A 24,365-nucleotide genomic window follows, 5' to 3' on the forward strand; every position below is an offset into this window, starting at 1 on the left:
TCCCACAGCACCTGAGCCAACCTCTCAGCCTCTGCTCTGTACCCCTCTCCTGCCCACTTGGGTCCTACTCAGAGTTCAAGTACCACCCCACCAGGAAGCTCTCATGTCAGTGAGTAGAATAAAAAGGCAGAAGACTTTTATCCTTACCTTGCCCTCTTATTCGCAGAGGCCAGCCTGATGGTTTCCCAGAGGCTGAGTGACTTACTCTTCCTGGAAGAACTGTCAGGGAACATTTCATTAGTTGGCAGCTTTGGAAGGTCAAGCCCAGCTCTGGAACATTCTTTCTTCAGAAGGACCCTGGGCTACAATCAGATCAGCTCTGAATCTGAGGACCCTCCAACCACACTGACATGTGTCATAGTTCTGAGCCCCCATGGGTGCCTTGGGCACCCTGGAACAGCGCCTGGAACTGGGCAAGGAAGGGCAGGTCTCTAAGACCTACTGTCCCTTAAACACATAGAAAAGGATCTTTTTCTCATTTTGCCTCTAAATAAAAGCAAAAGTGTTAATCTGACAGCACACCCCAGAGTAGGGTTTGGTGTACAAACTGCTCCCTGGACCCCTCTTAGAGGCTGCTTCTGGGTCTGGAGAAGCCCCCGGTGGGGCAGCTCAAACAAGGGCTGGAGAGGGGACTCAGAGTTGAACATAAGGGCTCTTGAGATGTGGAGACTCAATTTTGTTAACTATTCAGAGATCTCCTCCGTTTATTCCAGCTGTCTAACTGACAAGACCTTTCTCTCTTTCTTTGCCTCACGCTCTCTCCAACAGGCTTGCAGCCAATTTACTGGAGCAGGGATGACGTAGCCCAGTGGCTCAAGTGGGCTGAAAATGAGTTTTCTTTAAGGCCAATTGACAGCAACACGTTTGAAATGAATGGCAAAGCTCTCCTGCTGCTGACCAAAGAGGACTTTCGCTATCGATCTCCTCATTCAGGTGAGAGTCTGGACTCTTGGCATATGCTCCACTTGGAAAGTCTGTTAGTTAGTGGTTGGTCTTTACCACCCCTCACCCTGCCCAAGAAATCCCAACAGTGAGTCATCACAAGGAAGGGATGACGATGGAAGGAAGTTGAAGGAAGATTATACTGGCATGAGCCAGTTTGAGGAAAGAAGAGGAAGCGTTTACAGACCAAGGGGGAGAATTTTAAGCTTAGGAGAGGAACCCAGTTTAGTCCTATGGACACTGAAACTTAAGGGCTCTAACTGTGCCACTAAGAAGAAAAAGAAGGCTGGCCATGGTGACTCACTCCTGTAATCCCAGCACTTTGGGGGGGCGAGGAGGGTGAATTGCTTGAGTCCAGGAGTTTGAGACCAGCCTGGGCAATGTAGCAAAACCTCATCTCTACAGAAACTTTAAAAATTAGCTGAGTGTGGTGGTGCACACCTGTAGTCCCAGCCACTCAGGAGGCTGAGGTGGGAGGATTGCTTGAACCAAAGAGGTGGAGGCTGCGGTGAGCTGAGATCGTACCACTGCACTCCAGCCCAGGTGACAGAGCGAGAACCTGTCTCAGAAAAAGAAAAAGATGCCATTCTGACCCTTCGACTCTCTAAAAGAGATACCTGAGAGTGAGTGCAGGCTGTGAACTGCTCAACCGAAAACAGAGAGGAAGGAGGAAGATATAGAAGGGCTAGAAAAGAAAGTAGAAATGGGGGAACTGCCAATAAAGACTGGGAAATGGGAGATCCTAGGAGCCAAGGCCAGTTTAGAAAGGCTTCAAGTGGTTTCCCTTAGAAGCAGGACTCGTTTGAGGTAATGCATCTTGTAGCCTGTAGAAATCCTAAAAAATACAAGCGGAGGTCTCCTCGGGTTCATCTGACTCAGAAAGCTTGTCTAATTAAGGGCCCTGAGACTGCGTTAGAAGATTTCAATTCAGTAACAAACGTCTCTACCTGCAAAGTGTATTGCTCATGTGGATAAGGCTTCAAAGATTTGTCTCAGTTTAATTTCCTAAACCCTGTGGATATTTAGAAGGTATCTGTCTGGAAACTACATATGTCAAAGGGGAACTGTGATCTCAGGTTTATGCCTCTTGCGGGATTAGTTACTGAAGTACTCAAGGCCCTCCTTTTACTGAATCCCATTGCAGACCTCGACTCTGATGTAACTTGACAAAGGGTGAGGATCCTGCAGAAGGTCTTGGTGTAGTCCCTAACTATGTTCAACCTTTATTTACTCCTGGAGACCTGCCAGAAGTTAATAAACTAACCGTCAGGAGGAAACATCCCTCATTATAGGAGATGAGATAAAGCCCCAGCACCCATATCTCCCCTGTTCTTCCCAATTGCCACAGACCGTTTATATGAAGAAATGCTAAAGGAGAAGTTCCCCAAAAGTAAGAGATGTTATTGAAACTTGAAAATTTGTGTCTCCAAAAACAAGTAATTTGGAAGGGACACAAATATACCTGAAATATTTTATCTCAGATCATCAATTCTTTATGTAATCTCACAGTAAGAAAACTATAAAACAGCCATATAAATAAATAAAACTATCCTAAATAGTTCTTTTGAACTTATTACAAAATAATTCCCTTTTCTATTCCAGTGGAAACTCAGAGATATACTCAAAGAGGCAATGTTATATATCTGGAGGAAAAATCCCTACCTCTTTAGTGTTCCAATGAAACCATTCATGTAAAGCAAACAAAGGAAAATACAGCGGTGGGTTTTGACTTGATTTGACTTGGACCTTGGGCAAACTTTCCTCCCAAGTCTTCATAAATTTCCCCTTCATCCTATCTCAGGTGCTCCTTTTTATAGCTGGTTTATTTTCCTCCACAGTGACCTCTCAGCGTTATTTGTGAAACTGGGTTCTCTCTGCTCAAAGCTATGAACAAAGATATGTGAAAATCTGTCCGCAGTTCCTTGCCACTTTGTCCAAAGTATTTGTCGGGTGGGCCATGTGAAAGATGGTGCTGCTGTCGAGGAAGTTGCTGTCCGGTTAGAGGCAGGATTGCATTGATCTAAAGGCCAAAGAAGGATGGAGGAGGGTGAGAGCAGAGTAGGATGGGTCTCAGGAGAGAAGGAATGGAGTTGGTTTGGACCGTGAAGAATGGGTGGGATTGAGTAGGCAGAGGGTAATTGGCACAGCATCACCAAGTATATTTGGGTGATGGTGAGAATACCTACCTGATAAGTAGAAGAGGCAGAAAAGGCAGGAAGGCCTGATAAGCCTGATGCACTAGAATGGATGTTGAGATGCTCTAGATCACAGTTAGGAGGTGGCAATAGACATTCATTCCATGAGTATTCACCAAGCAACTTTATGCCGGAGGTACACAGGTACAGGCTAAGGGAGTTCAGAGATTACAAGGGCCATTTCTAGCGGGATTATCAAACAGACCTCATAGACATGGTAATGGAGCCTGACTTTGAAAACTTGGAGAGGTAAACAAGAAGGAGATGAGGAAGTGTGTTAAGGAGATGTAGGCCAGCGTACAAGGAAGAGGAATTCAGAGAGAAGGCTGCACATGCTAGACACTCCCTTTGAACATGGTCAAACATCCCTCACCATACCTCTCCGGATTGTCTGATTGCCTCCTCACATTTCAAACTGGTGGACTGTCTCCTGGAAGGCGTCCCTTGACTGCCTTCCCTATTTCCCTAATTCCACTCCACCTTCCTTTCTCCCATCTTGTTCTACCTCCGTCTGGGCTAGGTGCTGTTTCTCTTTTATCTCAGAGCATTCTCTACCTCTGTCATGGCCCTTGACACATACACACACACGCACATACAGTGTTATATACATTGTTTGATGGTTGTTTGCTACTCTGGATCCCTCCCCTAGAGTGGAAAGTTCAATGTGGGCAGTGATTGTGTTCTATTAAGCCGCCAAGTCTCCAGTACCCAACACCAGGGCATGGCATCCAGGTGGCACTCAACAAATGCAGGTTGAATGATGACCCAGTTTGACAGTACCCAGGTTAAGAAGTTTGGATTTTATTTTACAGGTAATTGGAAACCACTGGAAAGTTTTGATCAGGAAAAATATGATTGGAGCTCTCTTTTTGCAACAGACATTTGCCATCAGTACATAGGGTAGATTCATTGGCTTACTTAAAGCAGGAAAGCTAGTTAGAGTCCTTGCTGTGATCCTAATGGGAGGCAGTGAAGCCCAGACTGGATCAGTGAGATCAAAATAATGCTCAGGCCCAAAGTGGCTAGCTAAGATGGGGAGCTGACCTGGAAGTAGTGGTAAGAGTTCATTTTTGAGCACGCAGTGCCAGTACATTCAGGAAGACTTGTCCTGTTCTCCAGTTGGAAATCTAAAACAAGAGGCAGGCCAGAGCTAGGAATAATAGATGTGAGCATCATACATCATCTCCATTATGTAGAATTTTATGAGCTGGGAATAAAGATAAATTTATACTGAAGGTAATTTAATTAAGGCACCCACTAGAAAGCCATGGGCAGAATTTCAAGGTGAGGCCTGCCAGCAGGGCCTACAGGACAACTTATCACAGAACACAGGAGTATTGTGAATGGGTTTATAAGACAGAATTAAGAAGGAGTTGAGAAGACCCATCTCATGAAGGGATCACCCAGCAAGAGGAGGAAGGCCACGGGCATTCTCCTTAGGCAAGGGCAAGATCTAGATTGAAAATCCTTTTTATTTTCCAGATGTAACATTTGTCACTGTTTCTTCTGACGTGGGCTTTTGACTTTAGCAGTTTGGTGTAGTGGAAGTCCTCAGGCCTGGGTTCTACACCTGGCCCTTCACAAATCACATCACTTCACTTGGCCTTATTTTCCGCATCCACAAAATGTGGTTCTCACCACATGGATCCTAAGCTTCCTTCCATCCTTAACAGTTCAGCCCAACTTCAGCACCGAAACAGTGTTAAGTTTCTAGCAAACACTGTAGCTATCTATGCTGTCTATATATGGAAACAACATTCCTTAACACAACTCCTCTCCAATGTAGAGAGGAGAGCACTGGACCCAATGAATTATAATTACCTGAAATACAATTATACCTTAAGTCAAATACAATAGACTCCCTGAATGCCATATTCATTGACCAGCTTAACAAATTACATTTATCACATCCACTTCCAGGACAAGAATCCTCCATTTTCAACCCCTAGGATAAAGCAGGGAACATTTGCCATGTGCTTTAAATAATTATATGGTCTCTAACCGGAAGATTTCAAGGTTGAAGACAAATGGGATATTTCCTTTGGAATAGTCTCCCAGTTGGAGGATATAACAGATGACAAATTTATAACATTTGTAAAGTTGAAGAATAAATGGAAGGGATCCCACTTTTATAAAACTTCACCTGAACAGAATAATTTTACATAGACCTTGGGCTACTAGATAGTTATCACATTAACTTGTTCTTGTTCTGAAGTAATTTAAATTCAGAGATGTATTTGATCACCTGACTACTTTGAGACTCTGAGAAGACTCATTGACAGGAAGGAATGTCTAGACAGGTTGGCATTTGTATTAACCCTTACTTAGGGTTATCCATTGCATGACATTCAGGTGGAATGGATTTAGGTACCCATTATTTTCTATGAACAAGGAAACCCACAAGTTATTATCAATTTAATTCATGTTACGCTCACTTGCTATCAATGCTAAAAAAGGGAAAGAAACATATGTTCAGAGTTCCTTCAATTCAGCAAAAATGTATTGGGGATTTGCTAAATATATTGAGGATTTTAGTAGACTAAAATCTGCAGTCTTTTCATATACTAGAGTGTGATTTTGCAAATTGTTTCTTCCCTTTCCAACCCACCAGAACCTTTGTCTTTGGAAATATGCTTTGCTTATATTTTTCAAATATAGTAAAATTTTCTTTCAAAGTTAAACCAAAAATACTGGTCTTTACATAGTATTTCTTGAATCAGTTGGCCTATTAATTTCTATTAAGCAATGGTAGGTTTGCAGATTGAAGGACTGTGTCAACTGGCTGTTTTAGAATTAAGTCAGAGAATCCAAGGATATAGGTCACAGAAGGGAAATTATAGCCCTGAAACATGGGAGTTGTAGCAGACATGACCCTTGTCTGAAGACACCAGAGTTGGCTCTTTCTTTACTCTGTCTTTCAGCAAGCAAAAAAAATGTGTATCACACGTCAGAGAAATGCTTAGATAGGTCACTTATGGGAAAGTCATTTTCTTTCTTTTTTTTTTTTTTTTTTTAAGACAAGAGTCTCGCTCTGTCGCCAGGCTGGAGTACAGTGCTGTGATCCCGGCTCACTACAACTTCTGCCTCCCGGGTTCAAGTGATTCTCCTGCCTCAGTCTCCTGAGTAGCTGGGACTACAGTTGTGCACCACCACACCTAGCTAATTTTTGTATTTTTAGTAGAGATGAGGTTTCACCATGTTGGCCAGGATGATCTTGATCTCTTGACCTCATGATTTACCCGCCTCGGCCTCCCAAAGTGCTAGGATTACAGGCGTGAGCCACTGCGCCCAGCCGTCATTTTATTTCTTAGGCTCTTCACTTGTCCCATTTGTGAAATGGAGGTGATCTCCCACCCTGCTGTCATGTACTTGAAAAATGCAAGTTTTAGCAATGTTAGGGTTCTACTTTAAACTTACTAAACTTGAGAAGTTAAAAGTCGGAGAGACCTAGGTAGCCCTGCAGATGACGCTAAACATTGGTCATACAAGTTGACGTGATGGTAACGTAGGGAAAACCAACTGCACAGTGCTTCCTTTAAACACATACTTATTTCATAAAGTTCTGTTTTCTCGAGAGCTTATTTTGTTTATCTTACCTTATATTCTATATCCAGCTGTAATTGTCTTACTGTATCTGTTTTCTAACAGATTTATTCTTGTCTTAAATACAATATTTAAATTTTCCCACAGCCTGTTCCTTTTTTCTCAGGGTCTCTGTGTATAAGACATAAATATTAAACCAAATTTCAAATATTTGTCGCTAAGTAAAAGACTAATTTATTTTTGTGGTCACAGAAGGCACTCCATATTAAATTAAAAGGTTAATTCAACCGGCCTGCAAAAATGCATTGAATGGAATGCTTAGAAACTGGGACCAGGCCGGGCGCAGTGGCTCACGCCTGTACTTCTAGCACTTCAGGAGGCCGAGGGAGGTGGATCACGAGGTCTGGAGATCGAGACCATCCTGGCTAATGTGGTGAAACCCATCTCTACCAAAAATACAAAAATTTAGCCAGGCACGGTGGCACGCACCTGTAGTCCCAGCTACTCAGGAGGCTGAGGCAAGAGGATTGCTTGAACCCGGGAGACGGAGGTTGCAGTGAGCCAAGATCACGCCATTGCACTCCAGCCTGGGCAACAGAGTGAGACTCTGTCTCAAAAAAAAAAAAAAAAAGAAAAAAGAAACTACGACCAAGCAGAGTTAGAAAACTAAGCAGCCCCATTACAGGAATGGGCATGTTATGCACTGGTGTTTTCACTGTTGAATTTATTACGTAAGTTAAGGGACCGAAGCCTAGGGCTTCATCCTGAACCCATCAAAGGTAGAAAGGGTCCAACAGAGAGAACATTCTGACACATCTAAAAAGTACCTCTCCCACACCAGGCATACTCTCACTTTAAAAAAAAAAAAAGTGGCCAGAAGGAAACTGAAGCCTCTGAATAAAAACCAAAGAGAAGAGAGAGCTGTTTGCAAATTTAAGAATGTGTTACTTAATCTACGTGTAAGATTATGTACATAGCAAATCATCACCTGAAAAATGCAGATTTTAATAATGTTAGGGTTCTACTTTAAACCTACTCAACTTGAGAAGTTAAAAGTTGCAAAACCCCCCTGGGAGAGGCTCTGGGTAACATTACAGATGATAAGAAACACTGATTCCAGCCTTCTGAGAACAAGTAGTATATAATAAGAACTTTTAAACTAATGATACCCTTTCACTGATAATTCTATTCCTAAACAAATAGCCAAAGGAAACCATCCAATACTGGGCAAAACAGGATGCCCTTAACAATTCTATTTATAGTAGTTAAAAACTGGAAATTCCCCAACCACCCCCAGTGTGGGACTAGCTAAACACAGTTGGGGAAGGTAAATATCATAGGATACATGGTAGCCTCACAGCCATTCACTCACTCACTCATTTATTATTTCTTCAGTAGATTATGCAGAGCTCTGCAGGTCATATTCAGGATTTTACACGTTTGTTTGAAGACAAGTAGAAGCCATTTGTTTTAAGCAGAGGGTCGGCGTGGCAAGGTATGGAGGTGAAAAGTGGAGGCGGGGTCTCTTAGGCTGCAGTCTAGGAGCAATGGTTATATTAACTAAAGTGAGGCTCACTGAGAGAGGAGGTGGTTCAAGAAACAGATAAAAGGCAGAGTCTGCAGGTCTTGGTGACCCATTTCATGTGAGATGAGAACAAGAGAGGACTTAATGATTACTTCCAAGTTTTTGGTCTGATCGTCTGAGCATTTACTGACCTAAGGAACACAATCTCATTTGTAAAGATGTTTGTGTTAGACACGTCAAATGTGTGGCGCCTGTATGACCTCCAGGAGGAATTACTTAGGAGATCATGGAATGTGGTTCTGGAGTTCAGAAGAAGTGCCTGGCTGAAGTAGATTTAGCATAGACGAGCCGATTGAAGCCATGGGAGTAGATGAGGTTGCCCAAGAAGAAGGGGCGACCTGGGGAACCTTACTGTTGAAGGGCTGGAGAAGGAGGAAGAGCAGAGAAGTAGGCAGAAAACCAGGACAGGTGGAAATCTCTGAAGCCATGGAGTATTCTAAGAGAAGGAAGTAGAGATGTCTGGTGAGGATGTTGCTGAGAAGTCAGGCAGTTCCCCAAGTACCAACCATTGCCCTTTGGATTTGACAACAGGGAGGTGAACTGAGCAAAAGCATATTGGAGAAGGGTGGGAGTGGGAACCGGAATGGAAGGTGAGGAAGTGGTGAGAATGGTGTTGGACAGCTCCCCTGGGAAATTTGGCTGTAAAGGGAGGAGAGAAAGAGGAGCAGGACCTAACAGGGAGGATGGGGACAAGGGGCGTGTGCATGTGGACAGGAAAAAAACTTGAAACTGCTTAAAAGCTAAAGGGAAGAAACCCAACAAAAGAAGTTGGCAATACGACCACAAATGGGGACTGTAAGAGCTAACTGTAAACTGGAAATGTCTGTGTGAAATGATGTCAACTGGGGGAAAAAAATTCCATCCATATGAATGCGACTTTGTAAAACTTATGCATGTGCTTTAAATACAAAAGTACTGAAACAAAGAAAACATTTTTTTTGCCGGATTTTGTGAGACACGTCTGTTCACACTTATGACAATTGCAAGAGACACCATCCATTGAGTGTTTATGATGGCAGACGTGGGGCTGGTGCTCTGCACGTATCATCTCATTTAATCCTTACAACAGCCCTGCCAAGTCTGTGGCACAGTTCTCATTTTACACACAAGAATACTGAACTAAGCCCTGAACTGTGGCTCGGAGAAGAAAAATAGCTTCCCTAAGGGCATACAGTTGACAAACAGAGGAACAAACAGAGGAACAAGATTCAAACTTGGGACTCCCTTGCTCCAGAGCCCAAATTCTTTCCTCTAAAATTAAGTAACTTAAATAAATTTAACGCCCCTCAACAGCAGCTTGTATGTTGTTTGTCCTCAGACATTAGTAAGATTGATCAGCCAAGTCACAGCAGTATTGTTCACTCGCTCGTTCCTGTCCATTTGAAACACATTGCAATACAATAATGGAATTTAGGATGCTCAAAGAACATGCCTGGCTTGTCACGTAAAGATCACCAATGCAAAACTGTGTTTTGTTTCTGTGTGTGTGCATGTGTGTGTTCGTGTGCATGCACCCAGGAGTATATCTAGATTTTATGGGCCCGAGGCTTACAATTTAGGCAATATGAATATTTCTAGAACTCTTCCCAGGGACCTGCACAAGTGAAGGAACCCCAAAGCTCACTAGCTTTGTGGCACATCTACCTCTGCACATGCGTGTGTTTACATGAACTGTGTATGTATGCGTGAAAACAGATGGAGGAACCAATGAAAACCATGGTTCTTTGACCAGTACGGCTCAGTTCCATTGAATAGTACAATAGAAGTACTGGTTAGGACCAGTCACTGTGTTTCTTTTCTGGGAAGAGAGGGGAGATTTATTAAAAATCAAATGGGTGGCCGGGCACAGTGGCTCATGCCTGTAATCCCAGCACTTTGGGAGGCCGAGGTGGGCGGATGACGAGGTCAGGAGATCAAGATCATCCTGACTAACACAGTGAAACCCTGTCTCTACTAAAAAAATACAAAAACATTAGCCAGATATGGTGGCGGGCACCTGTAGTCCCAGCTACTCGGGAGGCTGAGGCAGGAGAATGGCATGAACCCAGGAGGCAGAACTTGCAGTGAGCCGAGATCGCGCCACTGCACTCCAGCCTTGCTCCAACAGAGCAAGACTCCATCTCAAAAAAAAAAAAAATCAAAAATCAAATGGGTTATGAATTTTCCGAAAAATGCCCTTGAATTTCAGCCGTTAGCTAAGTTAGATATACAGTGCTGTGGCACATGCTCTTTATTTTCAGTAGGCAAATAAATATAACTTATTTTTAAATATATTCTTTATCCCAGAGACTGTTTTGGGGTTGGTTGGTTGGTTGGTTGGTTGAGAAAGGGTCTCACTCTGTCATGCAGACTGGAGTGCAGTGGTGCGATCACAGCTCACTGCAGCCTCGACCTCCTGGGCTCAAGCAATCCTCCCACCTCAGCCTCCCGAGTAGCTGGGACAATAGGCATGCATCACCACACCCCACTAATTTTTGTATTTTTTGTAGAGATGGGGATCTCACTATATTACCCAGGCTGGTCTCAAACTCCTGGGCTCAAGTGATCCTCCTGCCTCTGCCTCTCAAAGTACTGGGATTATAGGTGTGAGGCACAGCACGTAGCCAGATTTTTTGTTAATAACACCTTTCGGATGTGACCTCCTCTCCTACATATATGAAAATTTGAAGAATACATCAAGAGAGCAGGCTGGGTGTTGAGGCATGAAGGGACACTGGAAATGAAAGGAGATGGAGGGCCGTCTTCATATACTTAGAAACCTGCTATAGACAAGACACATATTCTGTGTTACTTCAGAAGCCAAAACTAAGAACCAAAGTACAGGGATTGCGGGGGAAGCCAGATTTCACCTCAGCAGAGAAACTTTCTGTCAACTAGAGCTGTCCAAAAATGGTTTGCTTGTGCCGTGGCCAGCTACCCATCACTGTAATTACCTAGCCAAAGCCACTTCTTTCTGGGTGAAGGGGAGGTGGGAGACTTTTAGTGAGCAAAGTTTGAGTCAATCTAAGAAACCTCTAGAATCCTGTCTAGGTCTAATATTCCAAGTTATCATTGGGGCACACTATCACTGCCAATCATATGCTCATAGCGCATGCACAGCAAGCGGTCCCTGTCCCCGTGGTGGTGACGTGTTTTTGCTGAGCCGGCCGCATTCCCTGACCGAGCCCCTGGTTGCTGAGGAAACATGTCTGTGCATGGAATGACTCAACTAAGGCCACACTCCTGGGTCTTAGAACTAAGTTTTTTCCTGGCCCGGTACTCGGAACCTCAGGTCCATGCTCCCACCCATAGCCACCTCATGGATAGCATTTAAGATAACTCCTGATGCCTTATTAGTCTCGTAATAGGTTTATGGTCTAGGTAGGAAACTGGCTGAGTCCAGTTGACCTGCCCCTCCCCCTGCTTCCTCCTGCACACTCGGGAAGAACCCCTCTGTCCCTGCTCCCTTGGCCAGCGTCAGTATGGGAGGCTGAAGCGAGCCTGCGCAGAAGCCTGGGAGGTGTGCGGCAGACCACGTGTCAGCCCCCCAGAGGCTTAGCCCACCCGGTCAGGATGAGGCATCCAGCAAACCCAAGACTGGGAGAGTGACCTCAGTTAGCCTTCTTTACCCTTTCGGGAAGGGGAACATAAAGTTGGCCGTGACCCAGATACTCCTCTGTTCTCCATGTGAGACCTCCTTAGAGATCTACGCACCTGTCCTAAGCCACTATAATAAGATCAGGAATAGTAATGATGGGAGTGTTCCCGGTGGTGGTGGTAAAAGCAATGACTAGTGTTTACTGAGCTTTTCCTGTTTGCCTCATGCCATGATGAGCTCATTACATAGACCACCTTATTGAATCCTTACAACGATCCCACAAGGTAGATGCCATCAACATTGCCATTTTATAGATGAGGAGACTTAAGGGGCATTCCTGTGGAGGCACCAGTCTGACTCCAGAGCATGGCCTCTTCACCATGCTGCTGTCTTTCCTCAGTTTCTCTCTCATGAAAACATAGAAGGAAAAGTCACCTGCCTGCTCTCCAGCCCTTGTTTGAGCCACCCCAAGCCCAGAAGCAGCCACTAAGAGGGGTCCAGGGAACAGTTTGTGCACCAAACCCTACTCTGGGTGCTTCTTGTCCTTTCCCTCCTTTAACCCTCATAGCAAATGCTGGAGGTCGGTGCCATTATTTGCATTTTGCAGAGAAGTGCAGGGACTTGCTCAAGGTCACCTGGTGCACAGGAGTTGGGACTCCCATCCAGGCAGCCGTGCCCACCTCTGCAGTCAGCACCTCCCACCACCACACCAGCTCGCCTGGTTAAGTGAACCAAGCTGAACAGCATCACAGACACTAAATTTATATTTCCTGGCCTCCCCTTCCAAAATGGATACACTAATTACTGACCTTTTTTTTTAGTAATAGTAATCATCAGGAACACATTTTTCAATGTTTTCATTTTTCTATTCCGCATACTACCAAAAAAAAATTGATAAAACCCAGCAAGTGTGAGGCCATGTAAATTAGCAAAAGTTCAGGAAGTCATTACACTAAACCAAAAGAAACAAAGTGTTGATTAGGGGCTTATTTTTGTATGAGATTAAAATATGAATCATTAAAATAGGACTGTATTTCAGGCTCCTTATCCCCGCCTCATCAGAGACATCACCATGACTACTAGGTTTGGATTCAATGAATTCCAAAGCCGTTCTCAGCTCTCAAATGCAGTCATGTGTGCCATGGTTCTCCCTTATACATAGCAGTTTCAAAAGTCTGGTCCAGGACACCTCTGTATCTTCCTGCCCATCTCCTTTTAATAAAATACCTAAGTGACATGGTGTCTGCAGGTCTGTGAAGTATTTTGCTTTATTTAGTCATGATACTAAGTAGTGGCAGAAAGTTATACTAACAGCAACCAAATTTCAAAGGTAGAGGAAGGAACAAAGTCAAGGCGAAAACACAAAATTCCCTCAGGAATCCCTTAGAATCGGGTATCCTTGGAGCTTTATTTAGTATCAGTGATAGAGGAGCGGGTGTTTGTAGAAAAAAAGACATTAATATGGAACGCTTCTCAGGTCCATGCTGAGCTTGAAAGAAAAAATAATATAGCGATATCTTCAACCCAAAATATGCCTTGAATTTAAGTTGGTAATTAAAATATTTGTTTAAAAAATCGCTAAAATTAGAGACAAAGGCCCATTGTTTGTTATTACTGCTGACTGCCTGTCTGTGTGTGGAGAAGGGTGTGCGGAGATAGTCAGAGGCCTGTGATATTTTAAAGATTAATCACCCACCCCCAAAGGGTTTTGAGGTACCCACCTGCATTTTCAACTTGGATCTAAGAGTCAAGGGGTGGGACAAGACCATGACACGTTTTGGGTTTGTTTTTGTTTTTTGCTAATTAATCCTTGGACACTTCAAATACCAAATATATCAGAACAGAAAGGTGCCCGCTCAACCCAGCCCCTACTATCCTCTGACTATGGCCTGACATCTCTAGATGATTTTCTAGAGACTGTGGAACCTTGGAACAATGGCTGTGTGCATTTTTAAAGGAGGGAAGCATCCCAGGACATGCCAGTTCCTTATAGAGTATCTTGAATAGTTACCACCTCTAACTCGACTCGTGAATTTTTTTCATGTTTATTCTTTTCCTGCCTAGGATTGAGGTTGGTTAAAAAGGCATATTTTTCTCTGTAGGGAAGATGTCTATGAAGAATCTATGAGTTGTCATCGGAGCATTACAAATGTTCTTAATGACTTCATAATTCTTCGAGTAATCTGAAGTGCAAGCTAAGATAGATGTAAAAAGCACATCCTCACAAATACAAGAGCAATAAATTGGGATCGTTTAAATTCCCTGCCATTGTTAGGCAGCTACTGAAGCAGTTCAGTAATGTGGGAAAGTGTTCAAATCCTAATGCGGAGGGAAGAGAGGATACTCAACTATTAAAAGCCTGAGTCTAACTATAGAACTGTAGATAGTATTAACAGGGCTTCTGTATCTTAGTGATGGGATTCTAGGTAATGTTTTGTTTTCTTTCTGATTTTCTGCCTTTTTTTTTTTTTTTTTTTTTTTTTTTTTGAGACGGAGTCTCGCTGTGTCTCCCAGGCTGGAGTGCAGTGGCGTGATCTCGGCTCACTGCAAGCTCCGCCTCCCGGGTTCACGCCATTCTCCCGCCTCAGCCTCCCAAGTAGCTGAGACTACAGGCGCCCGCCACCACGCCCGGCTAGTTTTTTTTTTTTGTATTTTTAGTAGAGATGGGGTTTCACCATGTTAGCCAGGATAGTCTCGATCTCCTGACCTCGTGATCCACCCGCCTCGGCCTCCCAAAGTGCTGGGATTACAGGCTTGAGCCACCGCGCCCGGCCTGATTTTCTGCCTTTTTAAAGCATTTTTGGGGCCGTGCACAGTAGCTTACACCTGTAATCCCAGCACTTTGGGAGGCCTAGGCGGGTGAATCACTTAAGCTCAGGAGTTTGAGACCAACCTGAACAACATGGTGAAACCCTGTCTCTACTGAAAATACAAAAATTAGCTGGGTGTGGTGGTTCGCACCTGTGGTCCCAGCTACTTGGAGGGCTGTGGTGGGAGGATCACTTGAGCCCGGGAGGTGGAGGTTGTAGTGAGCTGAGATCGTGCCACTGCACTTCAGCCTGGGCAACACAGTGCGACCCTGTCTCAAAAAAAAAAAAAAAAAAGCATATGATTTTCATGATCAAAAAAGTTTGATTTAAAACTTCACATAGCTCTGACCTTTTGAGTTTCCAGGGCTGCATTCTGTGTCCCGTGAGCTTGGTGAGGGTAGGAGGTGGCAGGCCTGTTTTGCTCTCCAGTTGTATCTTTGGCACAGTGCCAGGCACATGGCTGCTGCTCCCTAAATTGTTGTTGGAAAAAAAATTTTCCATTTCTCGATTTCCCTTTCCTTTTTCTTTCCAGGTGATGTGCTCTATGAACTCCTTCAGCATATTCTGAAGCAGAGGAAACCTCGGATTCTTTTTTCACCATTCTTCCACCCTGGAAACTCTATACACACACAGCCGGAGGTTATACTGCATCAGAACCATGAAGAAGGTACTGGAAGAGGCTTCTCTTTTCTTGCCTGAGGTTTAGACAAATCCAAGAAGTTTAATTGTTAACTTGATAAGCTGGTCTTATTCGTGTAAGTTCACTTTTCATTCAGCAGACAATTACTGAGTGCTTACGACGTGCAAGATACACTCTTGGTTCCCTGAAGCTCATAATCAGAGTGAAGCAGTGAGATGGATGTACACAGAAGCATAGAAGCATAACTGTATAGTAGGCACCGTAAAGGTGTGGTGGAAGGGTCAGTGACAGCCAGGTACAGGAAGCAGGGTCTGCTCATAAAGGAGTATGCCTGGAGTATGCCTTAGAGCAGTGGTCCCCAACCTTTTTGGCACCAAGGACCAGTTTTGTGGAAGACAATTTTTCCACCAACAGTGGAGGTGAGGGATGGTTTGAGATGACTCAAGTGCATTACGTGTATTATGCACTTCATTTCTATTATTATTACATTGTAATACATAATGAAATAATTATACAATCCACCATAATGTAGAATCAGTGGGAACCCTGAGCTTGTTATCCTGCAACTAGACGGTCCCATCTGGGGGTGATGGGAGACAGTGACAGATCATCAGCCATTAGATTCCGTAAGGAGTGCACAACTAGATCCCTCACATGGACAGCTCATGATAGCGTTTGTGCTTCTGTGAGGATCTCACGCCGCTGCTGATCTGACAGGAGGTGGAACTCAGGCAGTAATGCGAGCAGTGGGGAGCAGCTGTAGATACAGATGAAGCTTCACTCACTTGCCCACCGCTCACCTCCTGCTGTGCAGCCCAGTTCCTAACAGGCCATGAACTGGTACCGGTCAGTGACCTGGAGGTTGTGGACCCCGCCTTAGAAATCCAGCAGGATTCTGATAAGGTTGAAGTGAAGAACATTCCAGGCAAAGAAAATGGCATAAGGGTGGGGTAAGGCTTTGGAACAGACAGCAATTAGATGACCTGGATTATAGAGCTTATCTTCCCCCACTCTTTTATTACAAAAAATTTCAAACATACTCCAAATAAAATAAAAAACATAAACCCCTCTGAGCCATCACCCTTGCCTTCACAATGATCACCATTTTGTCATTGCAGAGCTAGTTCAAGGGGCTTAGCTTGGAACCAGAGTGTGGAGAACTTTGATTTCTGGAATATGGAGGAAAGAAATGGGAAGTCATTGAAGATGTTTTTAGCAGGGGGTAAAGCTGGAGGAAGGAAAGAAAAACACCCAAATCTATGAACTCAGTGTTGGATCAGGGCTTTCTGCATCAGGCATCAGAGGAGGCTGGTTAGAGTGCACTCAGTGTCCGTGTTTATTTCAAGTGTCCCGGTTGTTCCTCTTAATCCTTGATAGAAAGCAAAAGACCAGAATTTAATTCAGGCCCTGGACCTAGTTCCACAATAGGTGCTGGGGCCCGGAAATAGAGTATAAAAACCTTACTTGAGGCCGGGCACGATGGCTCATGCCTGTAATCCCAGCACTTTGGGAGGCCAAGGTGGGCAGATCACGAGGTCAGGAGATCGAGACCATCCTGGCTAACACGGCGAAACCCCGTCTCTACTAAAAATACAAAAAAAAATTAGCCAGGCATGGTGGTGGGCACCTGTAGTCCCAGCTACTCAGGAGGCTGAGGCAGGAGAATGGTGTGAACCTGGGAGGCGGAACTTGAAGTGAGCCAAGATCGCGCCGCTGCACTCCAGCCTAGGCGACAGAGCGAGACTCTGTCTCAAAAAAAAAAAAAAAAAATACAAAACATTGAGCCGGGCATGGTGGTGGGTGCCTGTAGTCCCAGCTACTCGGGAGGCTGAGCCGAGATCGCACCACTGCACTCCAGCCTGGGCGACCGAGCGAGACTCCGTCTCAGAAAAACAAAACAAAACAAAACCAAAAAACACCTTACTTGAACACCATTGCATTAAACAGTTGAACAGCTTGAGCACTCAGTGATGGATCGTGCCTCTGAGAGTCATGATACCCACATCCTCCCGCTTGGATCGGTCAGACAACAGACGTCCAAACGTGCGCCAATTTCTTCATAAGTACTTTTCCTTAGGTCCAGATTACTAGGGACCTCCAACCGTGGTCCCTTGGGGCATTTCCTTAAAATGATTGCTCATCCCCAAGAGCAGGGCTAACATTTTTGTTTGGTTGTTGGCAAACCAAAAGATGAGAAGTTTCTTGTTTTTCCTAATTAACACTTCACAAAAGAGAGCCTGACTCCAGGCGACTGACATCACCTCCTTGTGCCAAGCATTTCACAGCAGGGCCCCTCGCTTCCGTGACGGAGAACGGACAGCATTTTGTGCAGGCTCCCTGCCTTCCTCTCATCCTTTCCTCCCCTCACTCTACCCTTGCTAAATTTAGCAGCTGCCCTCCTCCCCCAGTTCGGTTTTTCATTCTTTTGCTCTTCCTGCCATGTGCATTTCCGGCTTGCATAATAGCCACCAGCCACTCTAGAGAAGAGGAGGTGGGTTTACTGAAGCTTGACATTAAGGCAAGAAATATATTACCTAGCCTGCCTTTCAGATACAAAGGGTATGTGATGGGTTTTCGTTCTCTTTCTCATTCTCTCTTTCTCTCATTATTATTTTTTTTTAATCTCATTTGGAATTTCTAGCCCCATTTTATTCCTGAGTGTGATTGGAGGCTTATGGTCTCTCCTCCTCCCAGATCCTTCCTCTTTTCCCCTTGGCCTGATTTGACTCAGAAGTAGGTGTGTTTGTTGTTCTCATTTGCAGGAGCTCAGCAATAGAGAAAGCTGGCTTACTCTGAGAGCTACTCTCAAACCAAGTAAATACAGATGTGCCACCGCATACGCTGTCATGAGCTTTCTCTCAAGTATTATGATGTCGGTAGTGGTGAGCGCGGTGGGTAAGAGAATGGAGCTAATGAGGCCGAGGTCAAGGGTGTCGTTGCTCTGCAGACCAGTTAGCTCTTCTTCAGACCCAGCTCTTAAAAATAGAGCATTTTCAGAGACCATTCCTTAAAGCTGATGGCCAGGAAGCAAGGTCTGAGAGCATATGTCCCCCTCCTTTGTCTATTCAGACAGGGCGCGTGTGCTCCGATGAACAGATGCACACGACAAGGAGAGAAGTGTAGGTCTTTATCAGGTGGTATCCAGGGAGAAGAACTGTCCAAGGCACAGAGGTGACATGAAGAGGTGGCCCTCTCCCTATCCCCCTGCCTTTCAGCTATATGGTGCCCTTGATGACAAAGAGAACAAGTAGAGAGGTGCATGGATCAGCACAAGTTTCCTGCCTCCAGCTGCTTCCTCTCTCTTTCCCTTCTTCTCCACTGAAAAGAAAAAAATCCAGCTCAACATAAATTGTTTCCAGAATCAATACTGTTACATTTAATTATGAAGGATAACAGATGATTGATGTGGGCATATGTTAACATACAGAAAGCTCTGGTTCTGAAAAAAAAAAAATCTGTCAAGTGAAATTATACATACCAAATATTACTTCCCCAGTGATTTATTTTACATAACTGGGAATACAGTTCCATATAAAAGTATGTTAACCCAAGATGACACATGTTGCTACCAACTTGGCATAAGTAAGTAGGTAAGTGGGTAGGTAGGTAGGTGGGTAGGTGGATAGGAATGACAGAATGGAAAGAGAACAAGGCCCAACTCAGCTGTTCAGCAGCCTGGCACAGTGAAGCATGCACGGTCAAGTGCAAACACAAGGCATCATTCAACCGCCTTGTGATTTCACCTCATCGTGGCCACAAACTTAACCAGTTCAGGCATTCATAATTTCACAATGGGCATTTATGTCACAGTACAAATGTGTCTTGCTCAATCTAGCACCAGTTCCCCACATGTATCCTCTATGACTTTCTTACATTGAAATCATGCCTTCCTTAGTAGCCACGTGACAGTGCTAGAAGCTAGGAAGTTGGTGTTAGCTCAGAGGTTCCCCTCCATGCCCTGACAGTAGACGAGGATGATCATCATGCTAATTCAAACTCTCTATATGTGAACATTCATTACCTCTATAATGTAGTCCATTCTGAAATCACATCATGCCTTGAGCAAAGCAGTCCTCAGATTACACTTACCTCTAGAAAAACCAGCATTTTCACCCTTTTTCCTTACCAGTTCTGGGAAGGGAGGGTGATTTTATATAATTTGGTTAACCTTGTAATTTTTCACCCCATACCAACACACTTATGACAGTGACACAGGGCTCCATCAGTAAGTAAGCAAGGACGACATATCAAATATTCAGGCAAAACCAGAACCAGACCATCCTCAACAAACTGGGGTGAGTGGGTGTGAGTGTGAGAGTGTGTGTGTGTGTGTGTGTGTAAGTGTTTTAAAGGATGAGATCTGGAAGTCAGGAAACCAGGTCCTAACCCTTCATTCTGTCAGAACAGATCATAAGGGCTGAAGTTTCTCATTTCTCTGACTCTGTCTCCCCAGTTATAAGAAGGGGGTTGGACTAAATGGTTTCTGCAGTCTCTTACAGCTCTCAAATCCCCACATTACATCCAAGGAATCTGAGTGTTCCTGGGTGATATGAAGATAAGGCGTATTCCCTTCCTTCGGGGTCTTGAGCATCTAAAATCTAGAAAATCATAGCAGTGTCCTGCCTGGTGTTGCTCAGAAGCAGGAGAAAATCTCTTCTGTCCTGATTTGTCTCACCTTATTGAGAACTTCAGATAACATTGCCCCTCTGAGAGTGGCAGCAAGAGTAGTGTCATTCACTTATTTCATCATAAAAAGCTCAGTTTAAGGACATTCTTTTTCCTTGACTGTTACGACTCATTTTATCTTTGCAATATGAATTAGAATGCAGGTAGGTAGTTATGTAGAAAGGAGGTCAACAATGATATTACTTCTTTCACAAAAACCAGGAGGCAAAGCATCTTTAGAAATAGCAGACCAGCAAATGACTATAAAATAAATTTATTTTATCACGTTGCAGGTGTGTTAACTTCTTTTCATACCTTAGATTCTTTTATTTTGGGTTTTATCCCCATATATATATATTTAATTGTCACTTGTCCTCTGGTGTTGGAACTACTTGAATATTGGCCCCCTACAAGCTCCATGGAAACATAAAATAGGCCTCCCTTCTGGGCTAGTCTCGGAATGGGACCAGCTCCGCAGAACTGCCCCATGGGACTGGATGTGCAGTCTGTAGGGAGAAGGAGCAAGATCTGGATTTCTCCAACGTTCTCATCCCATCACCCCCTTGGAGCTTGATAATTTCAGCTCTTCAGTCCCATCCTTTCCTCTGCCCCATCAAAGAGATTATGGAGCAGTGATTCTTAATCACTTTAGTGTGCAGATATTCACACATATGCAGGGCGGAGATTGTTTCTATAGCACTGGGTGCAGTTTAACGTGGCAGTTCTGCTCTGGGACAACTCTTTATCACGAGGTAAATGTGGAAATCGCAAGTGGTGAGAAATTTCAAGCCTCGAAGTACAATCGATCTCAATTTTTGTTACAACTAGCACATGGGAATGGCTCAATAATTGAGAGAAGTCATTCTTTGTGAGAGATGGAGAGGGGGGTGTGTGTTCTGTGATGGCCCACAGAAGTTTTATTTATATGATTGCTTTATTGAGGGGAATCGTACCCCTCCTGCCCCACCACCAAACCTAAGTGCCCCAAGACTGCTTTGGCGGAAGGAAATGGTATACAATTTTAATGAGATAATTAAAGAAGATGAGGTGTATGAATCTGCTTCTTAATAACAAAAGAATAGCTAACATTTATTGGGTCCTTGTTGTGTGCCGGCCCTGTTCTAAGCTCTTATATGTTTGAATCATTTAATCCTCACCACCACCCTATAAAAGAAGGTGATATTATTATCTCCACTTTATAGATGAAAAAATAAAGGTTAAGAGCAATAAGTAACATGCCCCAAAATCAAGTAGCAACGCTGAGATTTAAACCCAGGTGGGGTTGATGCCAGTGCCTGCATTCATTCCACTGCGCGGAATGAGGAGACCAAAATACATCTTCATGAATGTTTGTAGTGCAGGCGCCCTGAAAATAGAGCACATGATTGAAAGATGAGTAGAAGTTGTGGAGATGAGGACGCCAAAGCAGTTTTCAGGTCACCTGACTGGGGTACAGTGTGTGGCAGGTCCCCTGCTTACGTTACTGCCAAATTTATACCAAAAAATGTCAAAGATGACTTTTGAGATTCCAAAGTATGTCTAGTTCATAATATTAAAAACTCATGCTGAGTTGGACTGAATTCACCCGTGTAGATGATTAACTCCCTTGGGATGGATGGGCCATCATGAAAATCTCCCAGCCTGTGAGAACTGTGGGTTCTGAGCCAGGCACCGGCTTCTGAGAGCAGAAGCACTGGCTATCACCCACCCGCTGAGGAGATCACGCCTTGAAAGCTGGCCCCTCACTACAGTTGCTTAGTAGGCACCAGGTAGATGCAGTCGTTAGCTGCTCAAGTCACATCCTTTCACGGTTGTTGTAAAACCACTTGATTCTCTAGTTTTGCTGGAATCGTGTTGATGACCTCAGGGTCAAGAAGGCTGTGGGCTGGGGTTTGACATCTTCGTTACACATATTAACCGTGTAATGCATGACGGAGCCAGAGAGCATACTGGCACGTATATGCATGCACTCTAGATCCCCCGACTACCTGGGTTCTAATCCCAGCTCCCCAGTTTACCGGCTGTGTGACTTCAGGCAACTGCCTTGGGTCTCAGATCTCCACCTGTAAAAGAAGGAAAATGACAGGACCTATCTCAAAGGGTTGACGTAAGAAAGAAATGAGTCTCCAGCCTGGGTGACACAGTGAGACTCTGTCTCAAAAAAACAAAAAAGAAAGAAAAAAGAAAAGAAAAAAAAGAAAGAAAGAAATGAGTTAATATGGAAAATGCCCTTAGAATAGCCAAGCACTCAGTAAATGTTACTCATTATCATGATTGAATATTTCTGGCTATTATTTTGTTGTTTTCCCCCCTCTTTTTATATAAATTATTAATTGGGATAAAATACACAACATTTACCATTTTAACCATTTTTAGGTGTACTTCAGCAGTGGTACGTCTATTCACAATGTTGTGCAGTTGGTTTTTCCTTCCACTTTTCTTAACCATTCTCAATATCGCAACTGCACGCACTTTGTGCAAACATCAGGTTTGTGCATCTTATACGTAGGGAAGGGCTGTTGCCTCCCTCGCTGTTATCCAAGAACACCTTCGCGGATTCATCTGCGCTGTGGTTTCTGTGGGAAAATACATTTAAAGTGCCAATCTTCATTACTGTCATAACACAGCCTGTTTGGAAGTGAGCACTGCTTGCATTCTGTTACCTTGCAATACCTGTTGAGCGCTGAGTCCTCCATGACCCCTTTGGAACCTTCGTATTAAACTTCTGGCTGTCTCCTCCCTTAAGAACTACAAGGTTAGCCTTTTTGCACCCCTTTCTGTTCTGGGAAAATTGAATCTGGCAGCAGGTAATGACAGGTCCCATCAGAAACAGATTAAGATCTTGACTTCCTGCTCCCCCTGGGAGCTGGGCCTCTGAGCACCACTTAACACCTTTTTCCCTTGACCCGGCCTCATTCCAGCCTTCTGCAAGTCCTGCTTTCCTCTCCAGGACCTTTCTTCCTGCTTTGCCTCCTATATTTCAGGGCGTAGGGCAGCATGACCTTTTACCTTCTGACCCTTGCCCCTGCTGCAGCATGTGTTTTTTGTGACGGCGTGTAGGGACTTCATTGTGCAGAGACCCTCTGCATCTGGGCCCTCGGCCTGTTACAGAAGGGACCCTCACCCTCCCTGCCTGCACCAGAGTCCTCCAACTGGAGGCTGCTTTTAGCCCTAGGGCTAGCGTGCTCTCTTAAGCCAGAAGTTTTAGGGGCAAGAGATCCCTAATATGCATGAATGACTCTCACAAGACAGGCAGGAAGTCTCCAAGAGACTTCCTTTACCCCTAGGGAAATGCCATCTGATCTTTGAGATAAGGAGCTGGGAGCAGTTTGATTTCACCTCCAGAGAAGGAAGCCCTCAGTTAAGGGGTCATTTTGCTCTTTTCCCCACTCCAGGGCCTCTCTGCCTTACCTCTCTGCCACCTGTGACTCCAGGCCTTATACATTGAACAGACCTAATTGGCTTATTGGAAATCCAATCTCTTGATTTCTAATTCACTTCTTTTGTGCTGCTTTATGGAGACAAAGGAGACTCCCCCATACTGCCTGTGAAGAGCAAGACAGTCTGCAGCCCCGATTGTGAGGCCTCCTGTGTCGGCAGATGTGCATGTACTCTCTCTACTGATCCCCTGGAAAGGTGGCCTGTTTGGAAGCAGTCCTGCCCAGGCCTGCTGCAGTAATGAAGATTAAGCCTCAGAGTACTACAAGTTAACCATTTTGTTTCATTTAGCCCCTTTCATCAAATGCTTATAAAATTCTAGGAGCGTACACAGGGTTTATTGTTGGTAACCTCAGACATATGTGAATCATCCACTCCAAACTAGGGCAGTTTTCTTCTCAGGCCCTCCAAGGGAGTTCAGTGACATTGGCACATTGTGGGGATGAATAGGCCGAAATGCCGGGCACACAGTCAAGGGGAAAGGCTCCAAACCAAGCAGAGGTTGAACCTCAGGTAACTGGAGTAGGGGGCGTATTATTAGTTAGCTAGGGCCGCTGTAACAAAGTACCCCAAACTGGGTGGCTTAAACAACAGATATTTATCATCTCACAGTTCTGGAGGTTAGAAGTCCAAGGTCAACATGGTGTGCCAGAGTTGGTTCCTTCTGAGAGCTTTGAGATGGGATCTGTTCCATGACTCTCTCCTCTTTTCTGGTGGTTTGCTGGCAAGCTTTGGCATTCCTTGCCTTGGAGGTCTCTGCCTTCATCTTCACCTCCTTTCTTCCCCTGTGTATGTCTCTAAGTCCAAAGTATACTTTTTATAAGGGCACCAATCATATTGACTGTTCATAAAATGACCTCATCCTAACTAATTGCATCCTCAAGGACTCTCTTTCCAAATAAGGTCACAATGTGAGGGTACTAGGGGTTAGAACTTCAACTTATGAATTTTGGGGGAGAGATTTTCATCC

At 44.3% G+C, this 24,365-nt stretch overlaps 1 protein-coding gene across 4 annotated transcripts in view; it reads left to right on the forward strand.

The window, feature by feature from the left end:
* ETV6 (ETS variant transcription factor 6) overlaps positions 1–24,365 on the forward strand; it is a 245,414-nt gene that overhangs the window by 191,456 nt on the left and 29,593 nt on the right. For all 4 annotated transcript variants that reach the window (XM_005570165.5, XM_005570166.5, XM_015430391.4 and 1 more), the window contains 2 exons: positions 769–933; positions 15,185–15,319. In XM_005570165.5, coding sequence (XP_005570222.2) covers positions 769–933; positions 15,185–15,319 — 300 coding nt within the window. The remainder of the gene's footprint in view (positions 1–768; positions 934–15,184; positions 15,320–24,365) is intronic.

Source organism: Macaca fascicularis, chromosome 11 (assembly GCF_037993035.2).
Source record: "Macaca fascicularis isolate 582-1 chromosome 11, T2T-MFA8v1.1".
Lineage (NCBI taxonomy): Eukaryota > Metazoa > Chordata > Mammalia > Primates > Cercopithecidae > Macaca > Macaca fascicularis.